The 25,843-nt window shown below is 42.8% G+C and overlaps 1 protein-coding gene across 2 annotated transcripts in view; it reads right to left on the bottom strand.

Annotated features, from left to right (window-relative positions):
• col27a1b (collagen, type XXVII, alpha 1b) overlaps positions 1–25,843 on the bottom strand; it is a 483,649-nt gene that overhangs the window by 343,096 nt on the left and 114,710 nt on the right. For both annotated transcript variants that reach the window (XR_010021219.1, XM_063073617.1), the window contains exons 5-7: positions 17,417–17,470; positions 3,195–3,248; positions 115–168 (exon numbers count right to left, since the gene is read on the bottom strand). Coding sequence is in view for 1 of the 2 variants with exons in the window: in XM_063073617.1 (XP_062929687.1) it covers positions 115–168; positions 3,195–3,248; positions 17,417–17,470 (162 nt within the window). In the remaining variant the exon portion in view is untranslated. The remainder of the gene's footprint in view (positions 1–114; positions 169–3,194; positions 3,249–17,416; positions 17,471–25,843) is intronic.

Genomic DNA, 25,843 nt, shown 5'->3' with positions numbered 1-25,843 from the left:
ACCCTGCTCACCTTGATTGTTAACTAGTGCTTTCCTTATTCCAAAAATTCAGTTAAATATTCCCAGTTAAAAGTTAATAAAAGAACAGGTAAACACCCAGTTTTAGCTGCCCACCTTTCGGCCTGGTGGTCCTTGGAGTCCCAGAGCACCAGGGTGGCCCACATCACCCTGTAAAACAATAAAACCAAATCTCCATGTTAAAAGTAGTGTAAAAATACTCAACCAGACTCACTGTTGCAATAGCATAAAACACAATCACACTCTCAAAATGCTGGAGGAACTCAACCAGTCAGACAGCACCTATGGAAGTGAATGAACAGTTAATGTTTCCAGCTGAGACCCGTCTTCAGGACTGAGAAGGAAGGGAAAAGCTGCTAGAACAAAGAGGTATGGGGAGGGGAAGGAGGCCAACTTGAAGGTGATAGGTGAAGCAAGGTGGGTGGAGACGGTCAAGGGCTGGAGCAAAAGGAATCCGATAAGTAGAGGAGAGTGGACCATAGGGGAAAGGGAAGGAGAAGGATACCTAGTGGGAAGTGATAGTCAATGGAGAAGATATATAAGATCAGAGTGGGGAATGGGGGAAGAGGGGAGGGGGATTTTTTTTTAAATCAGGAGGAGAAATTGATACTCATGTCATCAGGTTGGAGGCTACCCAGATGGAATATAAGTTGTTGCTCCTCCAACCTGAGGGTGGCCTCATCTTGGCCCAAGAGGAAGCTATGCACCGACATGTCAGAACTGGAATGGGGATCAGAATTAAAAGGTTTAGCAGCTTGTGGCGGATAGAACAGAGGTGCTCCATACAGTAAACTGGTATTGTGTTCACTACTGGACTTAATAGTCCATTATTATGGATATAAATATTAATATCAGCATGCATATGAAAATCTTAGAATGACCACAGAAAGCAACGCAATATCACTGTGTTATAGCATTTCACTTTTTAACACTTCACAAAGGATATTCCAGATGTAAATATGCTTCGTATAACAACACATCCATTTCACAACAAATGGTTCCTAAAACAGAATTGATTTTGTTCTTGCTACACACACAAAATGCTGGAGGAACTCAGTAGGCCAGGCAGCACCAATGGAAAAAAGTACAGTCGACGTTTTGGGCCGAGATCCTTTTGTGTGTGTGTTGCATGTACAGATTTTCTCTTGTTTGATTTTGTTCTTGTTTTCCACAAATACTTGAGATAAAACTCATGGTTTATTTCTTGTATTTGAAGTTTGTATCTTCTTGATAAATATTACATTGTTTTCATTTTGCTACTACATTGCAAAATCACCCGTCAAATAATGCAATCAGTTGTTGAGGATTATATAAACAGTTCAAATTGTGAGTGATCAACACTGGTTAACCATATATTTATATATCTGCAAAATTTAGGACAAGGCAGTTTGGGGGTTTGCAAGTTTTATTTCCTTTGCTTTCGTGCAGGGGGGTAGTTGATGTCTGTATTTCATGGCTATCTGTAGAAGATGTGTATCAGAGTTGTATTATACATGCGTACTTTGACAATAAAATGAACCTTGAACATTGAAGTGTAAAGGCTGCCAACTAAGGTAGACAGTAGTCTGAACAGATGCTACAGATTTAACCCAAATCTCAGTAGCATTTATTCAACATCGATGTTCAATTTTTCATTTGGCACTTCAGTATCTTGGATACCAAAAATATCAAATCTAACAACAAATTGCATGCTGCCAGTCTCCAAAGTTGTATTAATAGCTTAGAAATTGTAGTACTCTGCCACAACAGCACTGTGTATTCATTGCTTGGTATCTCAATGACCAATTTGGATTCATTCCTGTTACTGAAAGAATGTTATGACTCTTCTTTTGGAAGAGTCTAAGTCTATGTTCAAAGTTCAAAGTATAATTTAGGTTCCAGGTGAGAGGGAGGAAAGTTTAGCAACCTGATCGATTGTGGTCAGGGTGCAAAGGTTAGTTTGTGACAGAGATATATGATATATGGTGTGATTCAGACATGGAGTATTCTGACTGATGTAAGCTGAAGCTGGGCAGGGAGTGTGGAACGGAGGGTCTCAGTCTGAAGTCATCAGGAATTTCTGGACCTATGACCTCAGAGCAGTGGGATCTCAGAAGCCTGCTGGATTGGGGATTGAGCAAGTAGAAAAAGCATTGATAATCTTTAGAGAGCTTGAACACAGCATTAGCTTACTTCAACACAAGTCCATTGGTCATCATGTTGTATATTCTCTCTGTACATTGTACCACTTAAGCTTCTCAACCAGATTTTGATGAAGTCCTCTATTAACAAAATAACAGGAACAGGAAAACCTCCAAGCATCCTTCAAAGTCACACTGTGTGGTTCTTCCCAAAAGTCAAAAGACCAGTATGCCCACTTGGAACTAGAAGGGTAACCACAGTTCAAGAAGACTGACCACCGGTTTACGGACAAACTAAGAATTACCAGTAAATTTGTCCATATCACAAGAATAAATAAAAAGGACCCTTTAATTAAAAGAAACTCATTTTGTGCCAAATTGCACCATGAATTTTTGTTAATTTTTTTCTTCAGCTGATGTTAGTGGTTATAGTATTAACAACACATTAAAAGACATTTTCACTTTAAGTTTAAATCTTTTCCCCTTAATTTTCTGCAGTAATTCTCAGAAAAGCGATGCCGCACATTAGGATTTTACAAGTCCTTGATGGTGGTGCCAATTATTACTCAAAAGTAAATCCATGGAAGTTAGCAAGAAATTAGCGAAATGCAGGTTTAAACAAATTCTATTGTACCATTGAGAACATTTCCGAGGAAAACGATTAAAACTAGAACACTGCTTGTTTATTACTCCCTCCCACTCTTCCAAAGTTGTCCCATTACTATCTGTTTTCAAATCTATCGATAGTACAAGCGAGTAATTAATTCTAGATTAGTTACAGTTTGCAAAGGACTTACAGGGCATTGGCTTTAACAACTAATGCAGCAATGAAGTAGGTTAATTATTTCCTACATCAACATGGAAGTTTTTATTGGTTTTACTTTCAGTATTTACTTTAGAATCCAATCAGGTTATTTGGAAAATCCACTCCAGTGCCAAATTCATTACAGATGTGTCTTTTTCGTGCAGTAATTTTGCAATGTTTTCATCCATAAAGCACCTTCTATTATGCTTCTCTGCTAACTGTTGCTCCTGAAGAAATATTCTCATTCTAACCTTTTGTCCATTGGGTGCTTTCCCTGGAGAGACGCCAGGTTCACCTTTATGACCCTGAAAGATAAAAGAATAATACTTAGAACTTCAGAAATGACTATTTTAAGTATTCCTTAAGACCAGCATTTCACTAAATTGATGCCAAAATCCAGGGCTTCAACTTATGTAGATTTGTGAAAATAGTGACACTGTACCCCAAGGTGACATTCAACAATTGTTTAAAAACGTTCTTACAATGGGTAGCATGAACAGATTTAACATAATTTCTATTAATAATGTTCTTTCAGTTGGAATGAGAAAGAGAAAACCTTGAATGCTATTCAATAGCTCTACTTCTTATAAGAGCTGGAGTGATTTCTCTTTTACATTGTTGTTAGCCTATTATACAAACTGTGCTCAGCAATTAAAAAAAATAAGCTGCTGTGATTTATAAAAACAATTTCTCAAAATTTTGGTAGAAAATTTAAATGAGAAAGGTGGCAAGCTTCTGCCACAATTGAGTTGTCATTTATCTTAAGCAGCAAACTTATTAATAAATTAAGTTTATCAGGCTGTCAACACCAACTGTTCTCAGTTCACACAAGAGTTATCATCAATGAGGCAAGGTACTGAAAGATGGCAGAGATACTTGAACTCACATGTTAAAAATCTCTGAAGTGTAAGAACCAAAAATAAACGAGGACTTAATGAGTGTGTAAAAGTACTGTTATCCGAAAGACAGATAGGAACCATGCAATGAAGAGGTGGATGGATGCTTTAAAAAGTAATCTGCAGTTACTTTCTTTAATATAAGATTCTTGAAGGCATTACACATTACAGCTGTTGCTTTCTTCTCCTGTACTTGCTAGAATGTGATAAAAATACATCTATAGAATATAACAATGAAGATAAAATTTACTAATTTTTATTCCAGAGTATTTATTTACATTACACCATGCAAAGAAAAATATTGGCTGGGGTTGCTCAAGGAGTTGTTGAAATCAGTCCGTCTGAACTGGAGATCATAAGACATAGGAGCAGAATTAGGTCATTTGACCCATCTACTCTTCTCTGCTGTTCCATCATTGCTGATCCCAGATCCCACTCAACCCCATAAGCCTTCTCACCACATACTTTGACGCTCTGACCAATCATGAAACTATCAAATTTTACCTTAACTATACCCACGGTCTTGGCCTCCTCAGCTGACCGTGGCAGAGCACTCCACAGATTCACTACTCTCCGGCTAAAAAAATTCCTCCTTACCGCTGTTCTAAAGGGTCGCCCCTCAGTTTTGAGGCTGTGCCCTCTAGTTCCCACTATCCTCTCCACACTCATCTTATCTAGTCCTTTCAACATTCGGTACATTTCAATGAAATTTACCCCACATCCTTCTAAATTCCAGTGAGTACAGGCCCAAAGTTGCCAAACACTGCTCATATGTTAACCTCTTCATTCCCTGAATCATCCTTGTGAACCTCCTCTGACACCAGTCTCTCCAATGACAACAAATCCTTTCTGAGATATGGGCCCAAAACTGTTGACAATATTCCAAGTGCAGCCTGACCAGTGTCTTATAAAGTCTCAGCATTATCTCCTTGTTTCTATATTCTATTCTCCTTGAAATGAATGCCAACATTGCATTTGCCTTCTTTACCACAGACTCAACCTGTAAATTAACCTTCTGGGCGTCTTGCACAAGGACTCCTAAGTCCCTCTGCACCTCTGAATTTTCTCCCCATTAAGATGATAATCTGCACTTTTGTTCTTTTCACCAAAATACATTTCCCAATTATGTATTCCATCTGCTACTTTTTTGCCCTTTCTTCCAATTTATCCAAGCCCTGCTGCAATTGCATTGTTTCCTCAGCACTACCTACCCCTCCACCTATCTTCATATCATCTGCAAAACCACAAAGCTATCAATTTCATTCTCCAAATCATTGACAAACAATGAGAAAAGTAGTTTTCCCAATACTGATCCCTGAGGAACACGACTAGTCACTGGCAGACAACCAGAAAAGGCCCCCTTTATTCCCACTCGCTACCTCCTGCCTGCCACCCATCCCTCTATCCATGCCAATATCTTTTCTATAATGCTATGGAATTTTATCTTGTTAAACAGCCTCACGTGTGGCACCTCATCAAATGCCTTCTGGGCTGGCTGGTGGCGCAATGGCATTAGCGCTGGACTCAGGAGTGAAGGCTCCTAAGTTCGAATCCAAGTTGGGCCACCCCCCGAGCACACTTTACATCCGTGCAGGGTTGAGCGTCGAGCTAGCCACTCGGCCTCGTAAAAAAAGGGTCAAGTCGGGAATGTTCATATCATGACCTGGTTAATCCAAAAGGAGACCAATCCTGACACCACATATTTCATCTTTTCCCTTCTTATGCTTTTTAATTGCCTTTTGTTGGTTTTTTAAAAAATTTCCCAGTTATCCAACTTCCCACTCACTTTTGCTACCTTGTATGTCCTTTCCTTGGCTTTTATGCAGTCCTCAGCTTCTCTTGTCAATCATGGTTGCCTACCCCTACCATTTGAAAACTTCCTCTGTGCAACATATCTATCCTGTGCCTTGTGAACTATTCCCAGAAACTTTCACCACCTCTGCTCTGCCGTCATCCCCACCAGTATCCCCCTCCAATCCACCTGGGCAAGCTCCTCTCTCATGTCTCTTTAATTCCCTTTTATTCCATTGCGATACTGATAAATGTGACTTATACTTCTCCCTCTCAAATTGCAGTATGAATTCAATCATATTATGATCACTGACTTCTAAGGGTTCCTTTACCTTAAGCTCCCGAATAAAATCTGGATTAATACATTACTAAAGCCATCTCGTATGCATTCAACAAATTCCCTCTTTTGCAATCCGACACCAATCCCCTTGCATATTGAAGTCGCCCATTACAATTGTGACATTACCCTTATTACATGCCCTTTCCAACTCCCTTTACAATCTCAACCCCACATCTTGGTTACAATTTGGATGCCTATATATGATTCCCATAATGTTTTTTTTCCTTAACTCCATCCACAAAGACTTGACATTTTCTGAACCTTTGTTATCTCTTTTGAAAGATGTGATTCCACCTTTTAACAACAGAGCCACACTACCGCCTATGCCTTCCTGCCTGCCCTTTTGATTTAAAGTATATCCTTTGATATTAAACTCCCAACTACGACCATCTTTCAGTCACAACTCAGTGATGCCCACAAAGTCATACTGACCAGTCTTTAATTGTGCCATGAGTTCATTTGAATACAACACCTTTAGTCCCGCATTCTTTGCCCTTTTGAATTTTGCCTCTGTGGGACAATTTAACTCTTTGCTCTGTCTGCATTTGTACCCAATCATTGGCTTTTCCTTCCTTACATTCTTGTTACACCCATCATCTTCAACTGGCTCATCTTCAGCTCTATCATACTGGTTCCCATCCCTAAGCCATATTAGTTTAAACCACTCCCTACAGCTCTAACAAAGCTGTCCACAAGGCCTGTCAACACTTATTTTCTCTCCAGTTTTCCTCCTAACATAGAAAATACTGATAAAAATTAATAGCATCAAAATCAAAAAATTCATATGTAGAAATCATTCAAATCTGGTGAAAGGTTTTGCTGAGTTGATTTTTCCAGTTCTTCAGCTATCCAAATTTTATTCCGTTTTCATTCATACATTTGGATTTTCTATCTCTAAGCTGAACTTCCCAATTTCTACTTAAACATGAAAGATATTATCATCTTGAATAAAAATGGATATTTCTTATGATTCTAAATGAAAGTGTTCAATTTTATATGATTTATTTCTAGGATTGCTCCAATAAGTGGAGTCAATTTGAGCCTGGGGTTCCAACCTTTATATTGGCAGCTTTGGGCCTGTACTCACGGGAATTTAGAAGAATATGGGGGTGGGGATCTCATTGAAACCTACAGCATGTTGAAAGGACTAGATAAAGTGGATATGGAGAGGATGTTTCCTGTGGTGGAGGTATCCAGAACTAGAGGGCACAGCCTCAAAATTGAGGGGTGACCTTTTAGAACAGAGGTAAGGAGGAACTTCTTTTAGCCAGAAAGTAGTGAATCTGTGGAATGCTCTGCCACAGACAGCTGTGGAGGCCAAGACCGTGGATATATTTAAAGCAAAAATTGATAGTTTCCTGATTGGTTAGGGAATCAAAGGTTATGGCAAGAAGGCAGGTGTGTGGGGTTGAGTGGGATCCAGGATCAGCCACGATGGAATGGTGGAGCAGACTCGATGGGCTGAATGGCCTAATTCTGCTCCCATTCCTTATGGTCCTATGGATCCCTACATTAACCCAGGGGTCTATGGATCCTAAGCTGGGAACTCCTGCCTGTAGACAAAGACCAAGAAATTGAACTCAACTCATATGAACATCTATATGCATAAATTATGCAAAAGATATTTTGAAGTGACTTTAAATATTTTGAATTGATCTGGAAGATGGAAAAAATTGGCAGGACACTTAATGTCAGGACTCTCTATATTGTACAGTAGGTGCAACTTCACTGCTGTTCTATGTGAGTTTTTAAATAACATTGATATGCTTCCTATGAGTGGGTGTGGAAATCGCCTGCTTAATCATATAGGTGAGGTTTTGATGCTGCTTAGTGGAAAGAATCATGCTTACTATCTCCTAAAGCAAGGATAGCCCAAATAAGTGATTTTTTTTCATGTCACCCAATCAGTCTTTAGGATAAAATGAAGAATCTAATTGGTGCAGTGCACAGAAATGAATGAAATCTAATTCTGAAGCTAAAAAAAAGAACTTTTTTAAACATAAACATAAAATACAAGTGTGTTGGCCTTCGTTAGTTGATGAAATGAGCTCAAGAGCTGTAAGATAAAGTTGCAGCTCTATAAAGCTCTGGTTAGACCACACTTGTGATATTGTGTTGACTTCTGATTACCTCATTATAGGAAGGACGTGGAAGCTTTAGAGAAGAGACCGAGGAGATTCACCAGGACACTGCCTGAATTAGTGAACAAGTCAAATGTGGAAAAATTGAGCAAGCTAGGGCTTTTCTTTTTGGAACAAAGGAGGATGAGAGGCAACTTGACGGATGTGTATAAGGTTATCGGATGCATAGGTAGAGTGGATAACCAGAGCCTTTTCCCCAGGGTAGAAATGGCTTTCTTCTGTTCATTGATGTGTAGACAAGCTCCGTGAGGATTTCAAAACATATCATCCAACGTCACACGTTCTTGTAATCGCGTAGCTGGCGCCAAGCTGGCATGACACATGAAAACGTCTCACTGCTCTTGGGTTGTAAAAAACATCATTTGCTGCTTCATTTGGCAGTAAAGATAATCATTATGTGTCTTTTATTAAGGATGGGCATTAAAGAACGAAGGGTCAGCACTACTTGCTGCGTACCGTGGCATCTTGGGCACTCGTGCCATTGGCTCATCACCCCAACCCTATTGAATACATTTATGACATTGGCCTAGCTGCCAATACTTAGCCTCACAATTGCAACTTTGTGGCTCCAGCCTTACAGTGCAACACCCAGTATAACCTTTTAAAGGAGAATGTATGACAAACCAGCAGAAAGAATAGCTGAACGGGGTAGCGCACAAGCATCCTAATTCATAGACAATCGCACACGTTGTCATCTTGGAGTGGAGAAAACCCAGAGGTTCTATATGGTTGAAGGGCAAGCAAGGGTTGTAGTGGTGAAGTTCAGCTCCAGGAGCAACCTATCCCATGATGAAGGACCATGTAGGAAGTACTGCTACCTCACAAGATTTGTAAAGATATGATTCCAGTACCCTGCATCTTTTACTAATACACACCTCCATTGCCTGCAAATAACTTGGCGATTGAAGAACCATCAACAACCCACAGTAGTAGTCTGATGGCAATACCTCTTCCTACCCAAATAATGGAGCCTCCAACCCAACGGTATGAGGAGAAACACCTTATATTCTCTCTGGATAGCCTCCAACCCGATGGCAAGAATATCAATATCTCTTTCAAGGAAAAAAAAATCCCTCCCCCCCTCCTCTTCTTCTATTCCCCACTCTGACCTTCTCACCTGCTTACCACCTCCCCCTGGATCCCCACTTCCTTCCCTTTCTCCTCTCCTATCAGATTCCTTCCTCTCCAGCCTTTTACATTTCCCACCCACCTGGCTTCATCTATCGCCTTCCAGCTCGCCTCCTTCCCCTCCCCCCACCTTTTTATTCTGGCACCCTCCCCGTTCCTTTCCAGCCCTGAAGAAGGGCATTGGCCGAAAAGTTGACTGTATATTCATTTCCATGGATGCTGCCTGACCTGCTGAGTTCCTCCAGCATTTTGTCTGTGTGTTGCTTTGCATAACAATGGGAAACTATTGGCTGACTCTACGTCCAAGTCTGGATGATGTACTCTGAAGGTGCAAACATCAGACAAGATCTTGTGTGTTTACCTCACATTCAGCTTTGGGTAAGGAAGTAATATTCCAAGATCACAGTCACAGTAATGAGAAATCCATCGTAAAACTCTATGTAAGGTTTATTTTGAGTCATTACACCAGCTGACGTCTTTAACGTACACAGTGGGAAAAACTCTATTCTTAAGGACTCTGCAACAGAATCACTACATTTCACTGAGCACATGGCAACTGGATACAATCAATGCCATCCTGCACACGCAGTCACACTTCACTAACGCTCTCACGTCATTCCTGTCACTTTCAACCGATACATAAAGAGGTGGCTCCACGAAAATGGGCATGTAAAGTGTAGCATGAGAAAACCTTCTAAATGAGGCATGAAGATAACTCAGCAATAGCAGCAGCCATACACACTCAACTAGATTGTGTGCCTTAATTCAGAGCACATTTGAATACTGCTAGTGTTTTGAGATTTGTTTACAACCACTTTAAACATGACCTAAATGAAAAGTCAGGACATTTATCTCTGAAGATAAATACTCTATTCCCTTTCTTGTTTGACAGCCTTGCAGTGGCTTTGAATATCTAAGCACAAATTCAATATCCTCTCGCAGGAATCTATTATTAGCTCCCTGATCTCGGTTTTATGGGTGGTTGTATTTATGCATCAGTGGTGGGGTGGGGAACGTAGGAATGAATGGAATATGGGGATGTTTGTAACTGTGTGTATCTGTGCGAATGCAGTACTGTGCCTGCATGAGTGTCAGTCAGAGTGTCACCCTGATTGGGGTAGCACAGTAGCGTAGTGGTTATCACAACACAGTATCGGTGGCCCAGGTTCGATTCCCTCAACTGACCGAGCATACAAACGTCAGAGAAATTTATTTATTGTGAATGATACAGTGCCAAATAGGCCCTTCCGGGCATTTTGTTTGAAAACCTCATAGCTATTGTTATTTAATACACATCTGTAAGCAAAACAATTCAAAATCAGGCTGATAATCCCAACTGCAAATTAAATGGTTTCATATTATCTCTATATTTTCTATATCCTGTGACGAGAGTACACATAAAATTAAGATGTTTGCTGGCCTGGGTTAGCATCAGTGACATCAGCAAGTGGTCTGCCACCTGCCCTCAGGGGAAGGAGAGATAAGGAACAATGGAGCAGCGTCTGGAGATGTGTAATGAAGGGACGGGGGAGAGAGAGCTGTCTGGAGCGGCTCCCCCCTTTGAACCTTGAACTGTTTGAAGTGATGGACAGGCGATACCCCAGCAGGGGGATAAAAAGGGACCGGTTCGCTAAGGCGACACACATGCCACCCGAGGTAACGAGACCCTGGAAACGGTACGCCTCTCACGAGTCGGTGGAAAGTATCAGACAACGGCCAGGGTGGACAGGTACGATCAGTGGGAACCCGGTGTGTGTCCACCCTTGCCTGGGTGCCGGGTTCACTGCAGAGGATCGACCGCATCTGGAGGAGGAGTCACAGTCGGTGACCTCAGGTGACATCACCAAGGCCCTGCCCAAAAAGCTGCTTGGGAGCCATCTCGCCGGTCTGTGAGTGAAGCCGTGTCTGAATGATCAGTTGTTCCTGTTCGCTCTCTCTCTCCCCCCACGTTGTCCATCGCCATGGCAACGATTACTGCGAACTGAACTACTAAACTGGACTGACTTTGAGTCACTTTGAAATTTGGTCATTTACCCCTAGACAACGATAGAGCTTGATTGATGCTGTTATCTTAATTCTGTGCACATGTGTGTTTATCATTGCTGAACTGTTGCATTTATTATCCTTTCGATTACTGTGTTGCTTATTTCTTTAATAAAACTTTCTTAGTTCTAGTACTCCAGACTCCAACTGAGTGATCCATTTCTGCTGGTTTGGCAACCCAGTTACGGGGTACGTAACATAAGTGGGGTTCTCGTCCGCGATTTTGAACGCTAAATTTGGGATGGAGTAAATTGATTGGGTTAAAATTCCCGAAAGAAAGAAAAGACAAACAGCAGAAATGAAGGCTGAGGAATTTATAAAGGCGCCGACCTTGGAGGCATTAGAGGATGCCAGGAAATCGGAATTGGTAGCTGTGGCCAAACGGTTGAATCTTGCTAAGGTGAAGTCGACAATGAGGAGAGAGGAGATACACAGAGCTATTGTAGAGCACTATGTATCTAAAGGTGTGTTTCCCCAAGGTGAGCTGGGGGTGGTGTCTATTGAAAAACCTGCTGGAGACACGGTACAGGTACAGCTTGAAAAACTGAGACTCGAGCACGAGTTCCCGGTACGACAGTTAGAAAATGAAGAGAAGCAGTTAGAAAGGCGGGAGAAAGAGAAAGAGAGAGAGAGACAGTTGGAGAGAGAAGAGAAAGAGAGAGAGAGACAGTTAGAGAGAGAGGAGAAAGAGAGGCAATGGGAGCGAGAAGAGAGAGGGAAACAGAGGGAAAGGGAATTTGAGCTGGAGAAGTTAAAGATAAGGGCCGAGCAGGGGCTCGTGCCGAACCAAGGTGGAGGGTTCCGGGCGACCCAGGAGGTTAGGCTGGTTCCCCCATTTGACGATACCGACGTGGATCGGTACTTTCTCCACTTCGAAAAAGTGGCTATAAGTCAGGACTGGCCGAGGGATAAGTGGGTTGTGTTACTTCAGAGTGTACTGAAAGGGAAAGCCCAACAAGCTTACTCAGCTTTGTCCGCGGAAGATGCCCAGAGGTATGAGGTGGTGAAAGAGGCCATCCTCAGGATTTATGAGTTGGTCCCGGAGGCATACCGGTAGAGGTTCCAGAATGCGAGGAAGCGGTGGGACCACACGTATTTGGAGTTTGCCCGTGAGATGCAGACATATTGTGAGCGTTGGTGCGCCTCAAAGGGGGTAGAGGGGGATTATGACAGACTGCTGCAGCTGATCCTGATTGAGCAGTTTAAAGGTTGTGTCCCTGAGGGTATGAGACCCTACCTCGATGAGAAAGAGGCAGTCATGTTAGCCGCAACTGCTAAGTTAGCGGATGAGTATGCGTTGACGCATAAAATGAAGTTTGCCCCGAGTAAAGGCTACCAGAAGGGCAGTCAGGACGGCGGGGAGAGTCCGCCGGAAAAGTCAGAAAGTAAGCCGGGGACTAGTGAAAAGGATAAGGTAGACCGGGAGCAGTCTGGTAGGAAGTCCCCTGGGGTCGTCTGTTATAATTGTGGGAAAGTCGGACACTTTGCGTCCAGGTGCTTTGCCCCAAGGAAAGGGAAAACGGCAATGTTGAATGGCTGTATCGAGCTGTTAAGTGAACCGCTAGGGAAGGACAGGTCTGAAAAAGTCCAGGAAGGGCGCGAGAGGTTTATCTCGGCTGGATTGGTGTCAGTGAAGGAAGAGGTTAAAACCAGTTCCAGTGCGGATCTGGAGAGACACGGGAGCGTGTCAGTCACTAATACTGAAGAGTGTATTAGAGTTTAGCTCAGAGACCCAGACTGGGGAGGTAGAGGTCAAAGGTGTTGGGGAAGGGACAGAGTCAGTCCCTTTGCACCAGATACACTTACTAAGCAACCTGGTCTCTGAACTAGTCATGATCGGGGTGAGGTCCGAATTACCGATGAAAGGCGTGGAAGTCTTGCTCGGTAATGACATCGCCGGAGGAATCGTGTTCCCAGTCGTGAGATTGACAGGTCAGCCTGCCAGCATTGAGGCCCCGCCCATGGACTCACAGGTTCATCACGGGCCCGCGATAGTGAATTTAGCTGAAACGTTTCTGCCCACCCTGTACGGGGGGGGGAAATAGAAAGTGAAAAGACGGAACGAAATGAAACAAGAGGAAGTGAGGGAGCTGAGGCAGACTTAGCATTAGCCAGGGGGGACTTTATACAGGCACAGGAGCGGGACGAGGGGCTGATGGTTTTGGCAGAGACCGCTCTCTCTGACACAGCCTTGACAAGGGAACTAGTAGGCTATTGTGTAGAGGAGGAAGTGCTAAGGAAAAAAGGGAAATCAAGTACAGTATCCGCAGATGAGGAGTGGGGGGTGGTGCAAAAGAGTTATGGGGATGAGGTTTTTAACATGGCCCACGAGGTACCCCCCCGGTGGACATTTTGCGGTGCTGGAGGAAACAGTTGGTGGAATCATGAAAGAGATTTACCGGCTGCCCAGGGGGAAGAATGTTATTGATCATGACCGACGCGAATTGAGACGGTCACCAGCTTTTGATATACTAACAAACCTAGTCGGTGTTAGCGTGGAAATCAATGAAGCTAGGGGCCCCCTGATAAGAGGAAAAAACCATTTTGAAAAGATTAGGATGGGATCGATCAGATGGGAGAAGGCTATTGTTTTGGCCAGATCTACTGATAAGGTCTCTCCCTTAATCCCCAAACAAAGCGAATCTTTAGAAGAAGTAATTAAACGACTCGCACCCGTGTGTTTGATTGTCCCGAGGCAATGCAAAGAACTGGGACGTTGGGTGATTGTTGTTACAATAGGTCAGCCTAGTAAACAACACTCATATTTAATGAGTAATTCAGTGGCTAAAGGGCTGAGGAACACAGAGGTGTGTATTGCCAATTTAATACAGCTGTCTGAAGCCAGCTTGATAGTGAACCTTGAAAAAAATGAATTCGGCCACACGAGGGTCACTTACCTGGGAACTGTGGTGACACAGGGGCAGCTGGCAGTGATGCAAGCTACAGTGCAGGCTATCGCTGACCTCCCAACCCCGACAGACAAGAGGGCCCTCCGAAGGCTCTTGGAGATGGTGGGGTACTGCAGGAAGTTTTGCAATAACTCTGCGGTCAATACCTGTTCCCCTCCTACTAAGCCCTTGCGAGAGAAAACTGAGTCGGAATGGGACGACCCTTGTTATTGTGGTCCGGGACAAAACCAAATGAGAGGTTACATTGGTCGCAATTCATCAGTGTTTTTGGCCACTATGAAGTTTGCTGAGTTGGAGCCTGGTCTAAGGGATTATTAATAACACGTGTAAAAGGAACAGAAAATGTGATGACTGTCTGTCAAGGTGTTGACAGCTTCAAACTCGCTGTGTTAGCCAAATAGCTGATAAAGATGTATATTTGTGTATGTATCAAATAATGTATTCATGTTTGTAATTTTTACCTCCCGGTAAAAATCCTTAAAGGGGGGAAGTGTGACGAGAATACACATAAAATTAAGATGTTTGCTGGCCTGGGTTAGCATCAGTGACATCAGCAAGTGGTCTGCCACCTGCCCTCAGGGGAAGGAGAGATAAGGAACAATGGAGCAGCGTCTGGAGATGTGTAATGAAGGGACGGGGGAGAGAGAGCTGTCTGGAGCGGCTCCCCCCTTTGAACCTTGAACTGTTTGAAGTGATGGACAGGCGATACCCCAGCAGGGGGATAAAAAGGGACCGGTTCGCTAAGGCGACACACACGCCACCCGAGGTAACGAAACCCTGGAAGCGGTACGCCTCTCACGAGTCGGTGGAAAGTACCAGACAACGGCCAGGGTGGAAAGGTACGATCAGCGGGAATCTGGTGTGTGTCCGCCCTTGCCTGGGTGCCGGGTTCACTGCAGAGGATCGACCGCATCTGGAGGAGGGGTCACAGTCGGTGACCTCAGGTGACATCACCAAGGCCCTGCCCAAAAAGCTGCTTGGGAGCCATATCGCCGGTCTGTGAGTGAAGCCGTGTCTGAATGATCAGTTGTTCCTGTTCGCTCTCTCTCTCCCCCCACGTTGTCCATCGCCATGGCAACGATTACTGCGAACTGAACTACTAAACTGGACTGAACTTTGAGTCACTTTGAAATTTGGTCATTTACCCCTAGACAACGATAGAGCTTGATTGATGCTGTTATCTTAATTCTGTGCACATGTGTGTTTATCATTGCTGAACTGTTGCATTTATTATCCTTTCGATTACTGTATTGCTTATTTCTTTAATAAAACTTTCTTAGTTCTAGTACTCCAGACTCCAACTGAGTGATCCATTTCTGCTGGTTTGGCAACCCAGTTACGGGGTACGTAACAATCCTTCCAGCTAAATATGGAATCAATTGTAGTTTTCTGCAGAAGGCAACTTTTAGAACAACTAGATTTATTGTTAATTTTCTATGTTTTATTCTGGAAATTTAATGCACATTGCCAACAATTACCAGCAATGAATATCCAGTATTAGGATTCTGATGTAAATATTTAGAAACACCTCCTAATGTTTCCACGATTGTTTATTGAGAGAGATGGGATCTTGAAGAAAAAATGCATTAATTTCTATGATTGCTTCCAGAACAAGGCTTTTTTTTGCCTGGCTCTTAAATGCCGCTTAGGTTGACATCACATGCAGTTTTGCCAAAGACACTTCAGTGTATGAATATAGGAATAACATTAGTCAATTCAGCCCTTCAAGCTTGGTTTTGCATTCAACCAGATAAGTGCAGATATTCTTTAAATGCAGCCAGAACCCACTAATGGTGCGAAGTTGCTAAGGTTACAACAAGTAGTTATGCTGCTTCTGACGATCAAATAATTGTGTTTCAGGCAAATTGTACTTCAAGTTTAGCAATATTAATCAGCTAAAGAGAAAATTCCAGGATAACAATTATCATGTTTAACTGTATTGCTGGCTTATTGAATTTGTTGTAAAGCAGGGTTTAAATAAAGAATAATTGAATTTCAGTCCTCATAAATAATCCTTTTATCGTGAGATGTGTGCTTTTGTTTGCAATGATAAGATTTAAGTAACAATACCTGAGCCTTCTGCAACTTAGACAACTAACCTCAATGATGATCTGTATCAGAATCCAGAAAGGATCAGCAATATCTTCAATATTTATATTGCCTCTAAGGACACTGTTGGCTTCAAAAAGAAGGGATGGAATAACCACTTTGGATGGGCTTTAGTCAGTAAGTCTATCCAAAGTTGCTGCTCCCTTCAGCAGTAAATCTTTATCTATTTTGTGACTACTGCCAAATTTGAGGTTATTACTAACAAAGCTCTTGCTTTATTCAAACATTTTGCTCTACAAACTCAACTATGCCTTGAATAGCGCAACAGTTAGCCATTGCATGTTGTACCGAAGGCTATTTTGTTTATGGACCCAACCATAGCATCCATACCTGGTGCCTTGACTGTGGGTACATGAACATTGCCTTTGGGGAGGGCGTGGTGAAGTCAGAGATTGGGACCTTGGGGGCAGGAGATGATTAGTGATTATTTCAGAAATTAAGAGTTTTGGAGAGTGGGTTCACGATCAAGGTCTTGGGGTGAGTTCAGAGATTGAGACCTTTAAAGAACAAGAAGGATGTGAGATCAGTGCTTTATTGTTTGAAAGGGTGGGAAGGATGCCAGGAGATTTTCCAAAGAAAGATGCAGTTCATTTTCTCTTTTACTTTATTCATTTATGTGATTTGGATGCCCTTAAACTGAGGAGATTTTATATAGTTCCATAAGTTTCAATTCCAGAACTCCTTTAGTGGGATTTGAACTCATGTTTTTGGATCAACAATGCAAGCTTCTTAATTTTAATTTACTAATTTAACCACTGTCCTACCATAACCTATTCCAAGAATGCTGGACCCATCTTTTACTTTGACAGACCTCACCCACTCTAACAAAATGGATTTCTTCCGTTGAACCTACTTTCCTGGTCAAACCCCATTTGCCTCGAAGCGTGTCAGCGGCGACAACCACAAGTGCACTTTGCCACTGGTAAACATTAATGGTGCATGGTACACAGCCATCAGGCGTGGGCACGTTGCACACGTGCAACCACATGAAATAAGGTCACACGAGCTGCTAATCACTGTCAAGTTTACACTTTACTGCCTTCTCAAAGCACATAATAAGCATGTACTATATATTTGAACTTCTCGAGCAATATTTCTTAATAATTAAGGACAGACCTTCACACCAGGGGGACCAGGGCGACCAGGATTTCCATGGGGTCCTTGGCGTCCCTATAGAATGAATAAAGAAAGAAAGGCAGGAATCAGATTTCTTGGCTTGAACAGCATGTTACACATCAATTAAACTACGTCATAATTGTAATAAAGCCAAAGCCCGAGTTTAGATAATCATAAAAGGTAATGAATTCCATTAGAATCATATCATTTGACTGATAAACATAAACACTTATACAGCTTCCTTTTGTATTTCTATTTTGTCAAATATATGTGATAATGTAACCTGTAGACCAAATAAAACTGCACAGCTGTGAGATCAGTAAGTTCTCTTTTGCTCGTGTACATACCGATACCTTACTTAGGGCTCAGGATGCTTTCCCAATGGGCTCAGTGAAGAAAGTGGTTATATCCATTCAGGACAGTACAGAAATCCAGCATAGACCCTTGCCATCCCTACAGCTGCCTGCAGCTGCGCCAGGACCTGGTGCCAAACCAACAGTGCAGTGCTGCCCAGCTCAAAGTGGAGGTGCTATTGGGAGACACTGAAATACTAATTTATCTGTTTGGGCCTTCTGTTGGCTAGCATATTGAAATGCTAGTCAACAGGATCCCCCTTCCGACATGTCGGTCCATGGCCTCCTCTTGTGCCAAGATGAGGCTACCCTCCGGGTGGAGGAGCAACACATTATATTCCGTCTGAGTAGCCTTCAACCTGATGGCATGAACATCGATTTCTCCGTCCGGGATAAAAAAAATGTTCCCTCTTCCTCTATTCCTCACTCTGGCCTTTTACCTCTTCTCTCCTGCCTACCACTTCTCCCTGGGTCCCCTCCTCCTTCCCTTTCTCCTATTTCCTCTCCTATCGGATTCCTTCTCCAACCCTTTACCTTTCCCACCCATCTCACTTCACCTGTCACTTTCCAGCTAGTCTCCTCCCTCCCCCAACCATTTTATTCAGTTGTCTTCCCCTTTCCCTCTCAGTCCTGAAGAAGGGTCTCAACCCAAACTGCTGACTGCTTATTCATCTGCTGCCTAACCTTCTGAGTTCCACCAGAAATATAGTCATGGTTTGACTGATGCTATCAGGTTGTAACTTTTGAATCTGAATTAATTCTCTTGCTTGAACAGTCTCCCTGATTGGCCAGAACTTGCCAGTTAAATTGGCCATGAAGGTTGAAGGAATGATTAACGAGGGTTTTTTAATTTCTGCAATACCTCTCCATCTACAATCCTCTTCACACAAGCAGGATGTAAAATCTAAATAAAAACTGGAAAATGTAGATCAGATTCCACTGGATAATGCCGATGCTTGGTCAGAAACAGTCAGGTCACTCTCTTGCTGGAATCCACACATGCTGGGGTTTAGATTTACTGGGTTGTACATTTGGCTAGTTGTAAGTGAATCCCAATTAATTTCAAAGGAATTGTAAAAATCTAGATGGGGAAGCAAAGGGAACAATGAAAACCATTACACACAAGAGAAAATCTGCAGATGCTGGAAATCCAAGCAACACACACAGAAAATGCTGGAGGATCTCAGCAGGACAGGCAGCATCAATGGAAAAGAGTATAGTCGACGTTTCAGGCCGAAACCCTTCGGCAGGGCAGCGAAAGCCATTAACTAACTCCAGGAATTCCTCACTTCTATTCTATTAATGTCGGTCCAGTGGTGCACCTGGGTATCAGAGGATACAGATTAGCAAGTTGTTGGGGAACTCAGGAGAGTTGAAAGTCAGCTAGCCAACTGAAGAAGGATGTTGGGAAGAAAGACATGTTGAGCAGTGGTGGCGGGGGGGGGAGGGTCAGTTGACGTGGCTAGTGTGACTGGTATATATAGTATGCTTGATATTGGTGACGTCTCTTGCTTCAGCTATTGTCACCAAAGTCAAGTGTATTGTCATATGCACAAGTACATAAAAGTAGAACATGTCAAACCTTGAAGATGATGGGTTACAGCAGCAGAAGACCAAAATTATACCCAGTAGCCACTTTATTAGGGACAGGAGGTGCTGAGCATATAGTCACAGATGCAATGAAAAATTTACTTGCAGCAGCACCACAAAGACGTTCTAGTATCATATAAGGAAAACATGAATTAAACAAGATTAAAAATAAGTCCCTGTTAGTCGAAGTGACCAGAGTGGTTATAGTGCTGCCAAACCCTAGCGATTGGGGTCGGCTGATTCAAGAACCAAATGGTTGAAGGGGATTAGCTATTCCTAAACCTAGTGGTGTGAGATCTAATGCTTTGTTCCCTCCCTTGCGATGACAGCTGTGAGAAAATGGCATGGTCCAGATGGTGGGAATCTTTGATGATCGATGTTGCCTTCCTGAGGTGGGGGGAGATGTACCCATAATATATCGGGCAGAATCCACTACTCTCTGAAGCTTCTTACATTCCTGTGCTATACTTCGGCAGAGATAAACCTAGGTGTGCTTAGATGGATTCGTTTTTCAATTGTCTTAAGATCTAAAGATCAGTAGTACTATTATGTTTTCTTAGTGGGAGGTTGTGGCAATGCAGGTGCCTGCAACTGAATAGTTCTCAAAGTTTGAAATAAAAGCTACCATTTTCAACAAAATCACAAACAAGAGAAAATCTGCAGATGCCGGAAATCCAAGCAACACACACAAAATGCTGGAGGAACTCAGCAGGCCGGGTAGCATCTACGGAAAAGAGTACAGTCGGCGTTTCGGGCAGATAAGGGGTAAAGTTAAAAGGTGGGGGGAGGGGAGGGAGAAACACAAGGTGATAGGTGAAACCGGGAGGGGGAGGAGTGAAGTAGAGAAATGGAAAGTTGATTGGTGGAGGAGGTACAGGGCTGGAGAAGGGGGGGTGGGGTGGTCTGATAGGAGAGGACAAAGGCCATGGAAGAAAGAAAAGGGGGGGGAGGAGCACCAAAGGGAGGCAATGCGCAGGTAAGGAGACAAGGTGAGAGAGGGAAAAGGGGATGGGGGTAGGGCAGAGGGCATTTCCCAGAAGTTTGAGAACAAAATACTCACTGGCTCCTCATCACATCCCAAATCATCTAAAGTAATGTTGGACAATGGACACCATCATGTACCACTTAGAAATTCATAAAATCTGCGGAGGTGATCAACTTTTCCAGAAACCATTAGGTATGATTCAGTACTTGGTCCTCGCATACCATGCCTGGCAAAACGCAATTTGTTTGGAGGTGAGTTGTTATTCAAGAGTAGGTACGACACTCTTCCAGATAATGATGGAATGGCAGAGCAGACTCGATGGGCCAAATGGCTTAATTCTGCTGCTCTGTATCTCATAGTGCTCACACAAAGATAATAAATGTGACAAAGCAATTGCCCGAAAGCTCTTTTTATCTAAAAGGTCCTTACCTAGCGTTGGAAGTATAAGATCCCGGGAAACCATTGAGATCTCATACTGGTATTGAGCGACGCATGCAGTCCTCAGGTTAGAACAGGGTTCTTTCTTGAGAACTGTCCATTAGTTGGAAATGAACAAAAACAACGTGCAGTAGGGAATCAAAGAAAGGAGAGTGAGTGGCTGGCAGCAGGCCTCACTACGAGTGAGTGGGTGGACATGCTTACTGCTCCCAGGGGGAAGAGGGAGTGGTGAGGGAAGAAAGCAAGTGGAAATGCCAATTCCCGCTCGCTACTCCACTGGCAGAAGGCTGCAGCCCCATAGGAGCTGGGAAATCTAACATCATCCTTCATGCTAGTTTTCCAACACTTACACATGTACACATTGTCCATAAATCAGGTATTTGTAAGCTAGGGAGGACCTTTATCAACAGTCATTCCCCTGCCACTGTGACCTGTATTCCTTTACACAAACAAGAGAAAATCTGCAGATGCTGAAAATCCAGGCAACACACGCAAAATGCTGGAGGAACTCAGCAGGCCAGGTAGCATCTATGGAAAATACAGTCAACACTTCAAGCTGGGACCCTTCTCCAGTGCTGCTGAAGGGTCTTGGCCTGAAACGTTGACTGTTTACTCTTTTCCATAGATGCTGCCTGGCCTGCTGAGTTCCTCCAGCATTTTGTGTGCGTTACCTATATTTCTTTATCTATTTATCTCACCATGAAGTGCTGTGCTGTTGCTATCTCCAAACAATTGAAGGCTTTTTTCCCCATTAGGGTTGCAGTGAAGTATTCTCTTTACATCCTCTTCAAAGCCGTTCCCCTTTTATGCTGTTTGTTTGCGGATTTGCAATTTTCTTTTAGCAATTTCTGTATTATTCAATTAGCCGTTGCGTTTTGCTGCGGAATGTTCTGACACTTCTCAGCTGTTCACCAAATATTTTTGCTGTTGTGTATCAAGTCTGTTTTCTATTGGCTTCTGAATCCTTCTGCCAGGCCTCCATACGTGCTGCTTTGAGATGGTAACCAAGTACAATTTCTTGCAATCTAACAGGATTGACTTGGACTGCATGGGGTGGGTTGAGGAAGTAGTACTGAGTACATTATCATTTTGTAGCATTATTACTGGGGATTTTATTGCTGATATTGGTAATTTTATTTCCAGATGTCACTGTCACGAAGCAGGTTTGGATACTTAAGGTTGTTATAGCTGGGGGTGGTAATGGGGACAAGCTCCCACTACCTACTAAATGCTCCCAATGGCGTGTGCCTCAAATAGCTTCTGACAACCAAATCCAGCTTCTGGACTTCACGTGCCGTTTAGCTACTAAGCCCAGTGGAACCATTTCTACTGACAGGAAAAGGGGCAAAGGCGGGTTACTGGCGCCTTAAAACCAGTCGCTTCGGGCAGATGGGTCTTATCAGTTGTGGTTGGCAACTCACCTAGTAGAAGGAAAACTCTGATCTCAAATCTCTGACGAAGGGTCTCGGCCTGAAACGTAGACTGTACCTCTTCCTAGAGATGCTGCCTGGCCTGCTGCGTTCACCAGCAACTTTGATGTGTGTTGCTTGAATTTCCAGCATCTGCAGAATTCCTGTTGTTTGCGATCTCAAATCTCTGCTGCCTTGTGGCTGTACCCACTCAAGGGGAAGGCTTCGGGAGTAAACCCATGAAGGAAAATCCGGAGCTGAAGTCCCTAAGGCAGTCCTACATTGAGTTCAGAGCTGACTGGCAACTCCTGCGACGCTGCTGGTACCAAACTGTATCTGTATCTGCCGTCCCTTTGGGTTCATCAGAAGAGTGGAGAGGGGGTGCTGGGCAACAGCTTGCTCTCTGTATCGTACTGCCCAGGCTTGCATATCTAGACAGCTAGGACACAAGATCCATGGTCAATTCTGACCAATGGAGGCCTCAAACAGAAGCAGGCTTAGAAAGTGTGCCCAAGTTTCCACAATTCTATATCTTCATGAGCATTGCTGGCAGTTGTTACTGTGGTGGTAAAGTCACCAATGAGGATTCAGGCTCTGTGTGCATGTGGCATTGGTTCTGAAAGTTCAGATTTCCTACTGAATGATTTGTGGACTGCCATGATTGTTAGAGCTCCAATTTTCACATTATTTTAAATCTCATTGCCTTTTTTTGTGGATCCTTGATACTGCTTTGATAAACAGGTCTGATTTTATATTGCCTTATTATTTATGAGGTCTTCCTATTGCCAACTTCATGATTTACTGGTCTTTTCATGATTGGCCTTTTCTTCCCTGAACAAAGAACACAACATCTGTTTTCCGAGTACAACTTTTCAAATAATGTTTAACAGCGATGAGGCTCTCAAAATGCAACAGCCAGTGCTGTCCTTGAGATGCACCCCGTTTTCAGATGGCTATTATGCTTACGTTGATCAGGATCACTGTTCACTGAGAAATGGAGAATTGATTTGAGGGGGTGTTTTCAAAATTACCAAGATATCGTTCAGCCATCATTTTTACAAAACCAAATACAATTTTTCAAAAATTGAGAGAGATCTGTTTGCACTAGATCTCTCTCACACCAATTTACATAATGTAAAATACAGACTGAGGCCCATACAACTTTTGCTGTTCTTACTTGTATTTGTAATACAGGAGTTTATGAATGGAATCAGAATGTTACTGTACTCAGGAACTACGAAGATGACAATCAACTTGGATTGGCATGAAAAATTTATGGTCATTTTTCATAAATTCTGTTCACCTTTGACTATTAAATAATAAAATGTTAAACTCCCAATGCATGTGAATTTGACCTGATATACCTTATTTTTAAAATTTCCTACAAGTTCTCAACTTACTAAATTCACAACCGTGTGTTTTTATTCTGCTGTCATTTTCGCATAACATTTAATGCACAAGGCATTCGTATGGTACCAGGCACAACAATAAGACCACATGACTGGAGTGATTTATAACTCAGTGTGGGGAAAGGAGAATGAGCTAAAGAGTCTTTCTGTTGTATGTCATGGGCATTACATGGGCGACTTCCACAACTGGACATAAAACAAAACTTAGAAAAGAGAGTATGCGTTAATGTAGCCTTTCCATGACTTCAGGAATGTCATAGTGCACTTCACTGCCAATTAGGTAGACTTGAAATGCAACTACAATATTTTAATGCTAAGCAACAGTTAACTTGCAAACAACAAAATGATTTACACACTACAAAATGCAATGAATGTGCTAAAATGGCGATTGAGAGTTAAACATTGACCAAGTTATTTGAAGAAATCCAAAAAATACAAAGAGATAGTTTTGCCATTACTTAAGAAAGTATTAGGACCTCTGTTCTTCATCTCATATAATGCGTAGCAGGCCAGAGATTGCAATACTTCTAGAAGGGCGCATTTGAAGCAATGCAGTGTGAAGACTCGCGCTGGTTTTGTGACAGGCAGTGTTCCTTTACACAAGGTCGTGTATCCCAAAACTCACCTAAAGGTCCTTCACCTGTGAGTCCTCACCTTGGTGAAGAATGGAATTTATGGAAGAGATTAGCTGAAGTGCATTGAAGATGGAAGGAGGACTGGACAGTAAGAGGAGTGGAGGTAGGAAGAGAGGACGGTGGAGAAAACAAAAGGGGATGCCAGAAAGAGAAGCAAGCAGATGGCTATCTGTAAGGAGATAGGTGGGAGGTGGTCTGGGGCTCTCAGTAGGGTAGATCAGATGGATGTTAGGGTTACGATTGGAGATCATTCATGAAATTTTACTGCACCCCCTCTTTCAGATGTTTATACCCTGGTTTTAGACATCCAGCCAGAAGTATCTTCAGCCTGTCAAATCCACTATACATTGCAATGAGATTTCTTCTCATTCTTCTGAACTCCAGTGAATGATGGCCTTTATGATCTGATCTCTCTCATTCCATAGTCCCACCTTCCTGTACTGGGGTAACCAGAAGTGCACACAATATTGATTAACAATGGATTGACTATCCTTGTAAACCAGTGAAGCAATCCGTACGATTGGCCTTTATAGCAGTCCCCCTGTGGAAATCGACTTTTCTTGGATAAGGAAACCAGATCTGCATGCAATAATCCGGATTTACCCAAAAAAAAGCCTTTAATAATTGTAGCAAGAATCCACGCTCTACCACTGGCAAAAAAAAACAAAAAAAAAATTCATCTTTCTAACTATTTGCTGCTCCTGTATGTTTGCTTTCAGTGACAAGTGTCTTCATTAATCAATACTGTGTGCAGTTCTGATTGCCCCATTACAGGAAGGTGTGGAGTTCTAGGAGAGGGTGCAGAACAGGCCTAGCAGGAAGATGTCTGGATTAAAGAGTATTATCCATAATTAGAGATTGGACAAACTTGGTTGTTCTCTAGAGCGCTGGAAGCTGAGGGGGGTCCTGAGAGAACGATGGGAGGAACGCATAGGGTAAATAGTCAGAATCCTTCTCCCGAGGTAGAAATGTCAAACACTAGAAGGGGTAAATGTAACGGAATGTGCAGGATGCTTTTTCCTTCCACAGAAAATAGTTGGTCCTGGAATCCACTGTCAAGGGTGGTGGAAGCAGAGACAATGGTGCCATTTGAAAGTCATTTAGAGGCACAGAAACATTCATGGAATAGAGGGAGTGTGGATGATGAGCAGGCAGACAGGTGTAGAAACATTTGGCATCGTGGTTGGCATGGATATTGTTAATTGAGAGGTGTGTCAGTGTGTGTCTCTATTCTATTTCTCAACCTTGGACTTTTTCCCTATGAAAAAGTGGATAACTTTACCTTTAGTCATAGTCATAGTCATACTTTATTGATCCCGGGGGGAATTGGTTTTCGTTACAGTTGCACCATAAATAATTAAATAGTAATATGCAAATTATGCCAGGAAATAAGTCCAGGACCAGCCTATTGGCTCAGGGTGTCTGACCCTCCAAGGGAGGAGTTGTAAAGTTTGATGGCCACAGGCAGGAATGACTTCCTATGACACTCTGTGTTGCATCTTGGTGGAATGAGTCTCTGGCTGAATGTACTCCTGTGCCCACCCAGTACATTATATAGTGGATGGGAGACATTGTCCAAGATGGCATGCAACTTGGACAGCATCCTCT

Source organism: Mobula hypostoma, chromosome 21, assembly GCF_963921235.1.
Source record: "Mobula hypostoma chromosome 21, sMobHyp1.1, whole genome shotgun sequence".
In the NCBI taxonomy this organism is placed as follows: domain Eukaryota; kingdom Metazoa; phylum Chordata; class Chondrichthyes; order Myliobatiformes; family Myliobatidae; genus Mobula; species Mobula hypostoma.
The sequence above is the reverse complement of the archived record's forward strand: the minus strand, read 5'-3'. Positions and strand labels throughout refer to the sequence as shown.